The 3569-nt window shown below is 32.9% G+C and overlaps 1 protein-coding gene across 1 annotated transcript in view; it reads left to right on the forward strand.

Annotated features, from left to right (window-relative positions):
- Positions 1 to 3569, forward strand: part of LOC107720170 (protein PTHB1-like) — a 90060-nt gene that overhangs the window by 41252 nt on the left and 45239 nt on the right. Inside the window, exons 15-16 of the mRNA XM_016527803.1 lie at positions 1836 to 1850; positions 3019 to 3159. Of these exons, the coding sequence (XP_016383289.1) occupies positions 1836 to 1850; positions 3019 to 3159 (156 nt within the window). The remainder of the gene's footprint in view (positions 1 to 1835; positions 1851 to 3018; positions 3160 to 3569) is intronic.

The raw sequence follows: 3569 nt of genomic DNA on the forward strand, positions 1-3569 counted from the left end.
GTATATATATATATATATATATATATTAGTGCTGTCAAAATTAGCACGTTAACGCAGGTGATGAATTTTTTCAGTTTAACGCGTAAAAAATATTTAACGCAATTAACGCAAGGGCGGGGCTAGTGTTGGCCACCCCACTCACTACTGCTGCTTCTGTCACTTTTTCTCTTGACAAGAAGTACATTTATTCAGTCACAGAACGACTGAGAACGGGAGACGTTTCAGACACGTGCTCCACTTCACTTCAGCGCCAGGCGTGAGTCAAGCGAGCACGAAAACGGTACTGTGCTCACAGCACGTGCTCTTCAGTTGCACGCACAAAGGTGTCGGCGCACGCTGTACACTGTAAAAAAAAAATCTGTAGTTTTTACAAAATAATTTTGGCAGTTGTGGTTGCCAGAATAATTTTGTAAAAAATACAGAAAAACTGTAAAAACATTTACAGAACAAACTGTAAATTGTACAGTATAAAACTGTAATTTACGAACAAGAAAATTTGAGTGTAAACTAGTAAATTCAACAATGCACACTGCTACAAAAATCGGTTTCGTATCTTTAACATAAATTGACAACCACCATAATAATGCAGCTGGTAAAAGAGACAGCAATGTGAAGAATCAGTTCATCACAAGTAGCTTTTCCACAAGCTGAAGTATATACTAATATATAGAAGGCACACAGAGTCATTCACGCAAACACTAAACACCAGCATGATAACACACACATGACACTTAAATAATGCAATAAACATTCATTAAACAACAGAAGATGAAACATAAACCCACATCTACATAACCGATAACAAACATGACAAAACTATTAAAAAACATGATTATTTAAACAAAATACTTTCAAATGTGGAGTGTCATGCAGGGAATTCTGGGAATATCAGTTTACAGTTTTTTTTTACTGTAAATTATACGTTGATTTGTTATTTTTTTACTTCTAAAAATTGTATAATTAACAGCATTTTATTGTAAAATTACATGGAATGGCCGGTTAGATCTTTTACAGTTTTTCCCTGATACTGGCCTTCAGTCATAAAAAAAGATGCCATTAAACGAATATAAAAAAAATATACTGCCTTTATGTTGTTTGTACATTCATTTGAAGATTGAATGTGAAATTATTGCAAAAAAGTATATTTAAAAACGTTAATGTTAGGTAGGATTAATCGCGATTAATTTCAGAAAAATGTGCAATTAATTAGTTAATTTTTTTAAATCGATTGACAGCACTAATTTATAATATAAAATATATATATATATATATATTGAAGGGATATTTTAAAATGCAGTAAAACAGTTACATTGTGAAATATTATTACAATTAAAAATAAATGTTTTCTCTTTGAATAAAATGTAAGTTGTAATTTCTTCCTATGAGGGCAAAGCTGAATTTTTAGCCATGACTGATGAATAGTAATTCATCAAAGAATCTAGAACAGCATTTATTTAATATAATATTGTAATATTATAAATGTCTTTACTTCCACTTTAGATTAATTTTATGCATCCTTGCTAAATAAATGTATTATTATTATTATTATTATTATTTTTTTTTTTTTTTTTTTATGTCTTGCCCCATTTTTTAAAATTGTAATATTTCTCACTAGTACTGTTTTATCTGTATTTTTATTTGTGGATGTTTGTCTTCTGTTTCTTTCAATTTTAATGTTTATATACTATGGAACTGTATGATACTATATTACTGTATCAGTTTTTTTTTCTGTACTACAGTCACCCCTGACTGCTCCTCTGTAGTATGATTCGTGTGTCAGTGTGAATGTGTAATTCAGATATTCTGCTCTTCTTTCTTGCTGCCACCCATGTCAGAGCTCAACCCTGCAGGTGAGTGACAGAAAGGACCTCAGAACAGGATATATGTTTCCTATCATCAGATGTGACTGCATATGTTCAGCTGTAGGCAAACACTTTAATATGCAAACATGTTCATAAATATACACACAAAGCACAGGGCATTTCTAATACACATTCACTGCAGTAGTTGATGTGTCCAGTAAGGGGTAGGGGGTGACAGCATCATGCAGGTGATTTTATTTCCCATCTGACAGACAAGAAAGTGAGTATGTCATGTCCTTCTTTGCTCTAAAGTAGTGGTTCCAAAACTTTTTTGTCATCCAAATCCCTTAGACATAAACTTTGAGATTTTAAGTTAATATTTCAATAATTTAACAACACATTCGCATGTTCACAGTTTTCTGATGTCGGTTAATGGTCAAAACATGCAAGTATACCAATAAAATATTAAAAAAAATTTTTTTTTACTAAGTGTTTATTTATTAAGTTGTTTTTATGTACTGCGTAGGGCTGTGTGATTTGCCCCAAACAAAAAATCATATAACTGTAATTATAAATGAAGACAGAAAAAATAAATGTGATATATTATAAAAAAAAATAAAATTACATCAAGTTGGGATTCTTAAATTATTCACATTCAAAACCTCAAGATTTTAGCATTTCAAATTCAAGCTTTTATTTTGGCGGAATATTGAAATGCTGTCAACCTCTGCCCACAATAATGTTGGAAATTATGTGAATATATAAATTAAAGTGTACCTAGCCCACATTGGCTTCCCAAATGCAAGGTTAGACTCAAAGCACATTCAGAAATGATGTTCAGAACCAAGCTGAAATGAAACCCTGCTCTCAAGTATGACATTAGATCAGTGGCGCATGCCCCTACAGTACAGGTTTAGATTACCTTAACAAAAATAACAGGAAAGCATTACTGAAACTCCTGATGCACTCATCTACTCAACATATTATTATCCCATGTGTTTGTGAACAGTACATAGGTACTTATATTCTTTTCTTCAAACTCTCAGAGAGTCTCCTCTGCCTCATCCTTATTTCCAATAAGACTTGTTCAGTCAATTTTGGCTGAAATTTTTGAAGACTAGTCTGAAGATGAAACTTTTTACAGTTCGCTGTGTGTTTGAGTGGTTCTTGTCTTTTGTGTAATGACTTGTCTTTGTGTTTGCGCTCACTCTGTCAGGAATCCCTCGAGTATCTCAGTGTAAATTCAACCTGCCTCTTCGGTTAGTGTGCTACCCCTCCTCAGCTATCAAAAATGCCAAGTACAAGATCACTGTGGACACCAACAAACCTCCTGTCAACCTCAGTGAAGTCTTCCCAGGTACCACAACCAAACATATTTTTTCTAATTCTATTTCAGTCCAGCCATCTCTGGAAATTATGGATGAATCATACAAAAACACATTGCATCACATGTCACCTCAAGCTTCCTTGCCAAAAAGTCAACCATCAACCATAATCTCTATGTCTATTACCAACACTACTATTATAAGAGTCATGGGTTGAACTACTAATTTTACAGATTCATTAGTTAGCCACTGGGGGTGCTACAACAGCAACATCTGTAAAAGTTTGCATACCTTGGGTCTCACTTCAGCAAACATAAATGTATATTTTTTTATATATTGTTAAACATTGTACATTTCTACACGTGTGGCAGATATTTAGTGGGTGTAGTGTAAGGCTGTCAGTTGTAAGAGCCTTTACTGTGAAAAAAAAAAAAAAAAAAAA

The sequence above is a fragment of the Sinocyclocheilus rhinocerous genome, unplaced genomic scaffold (genome assembly GCF_001515625.1).
Source record: "Sinocyclocheilus rhinocerous isolate Xijiao unplaced genomic scaffold, SAMN03320098_v1.1 scaffold1683, whole genome shotgun sequence".
NCBI lineage: Eukaryota > Metazoa > Chordata > Actinopteri > Cypriniformes > Cyprinidae > Sinocyclocheilus > Sinocyclocheilus rhinocerous.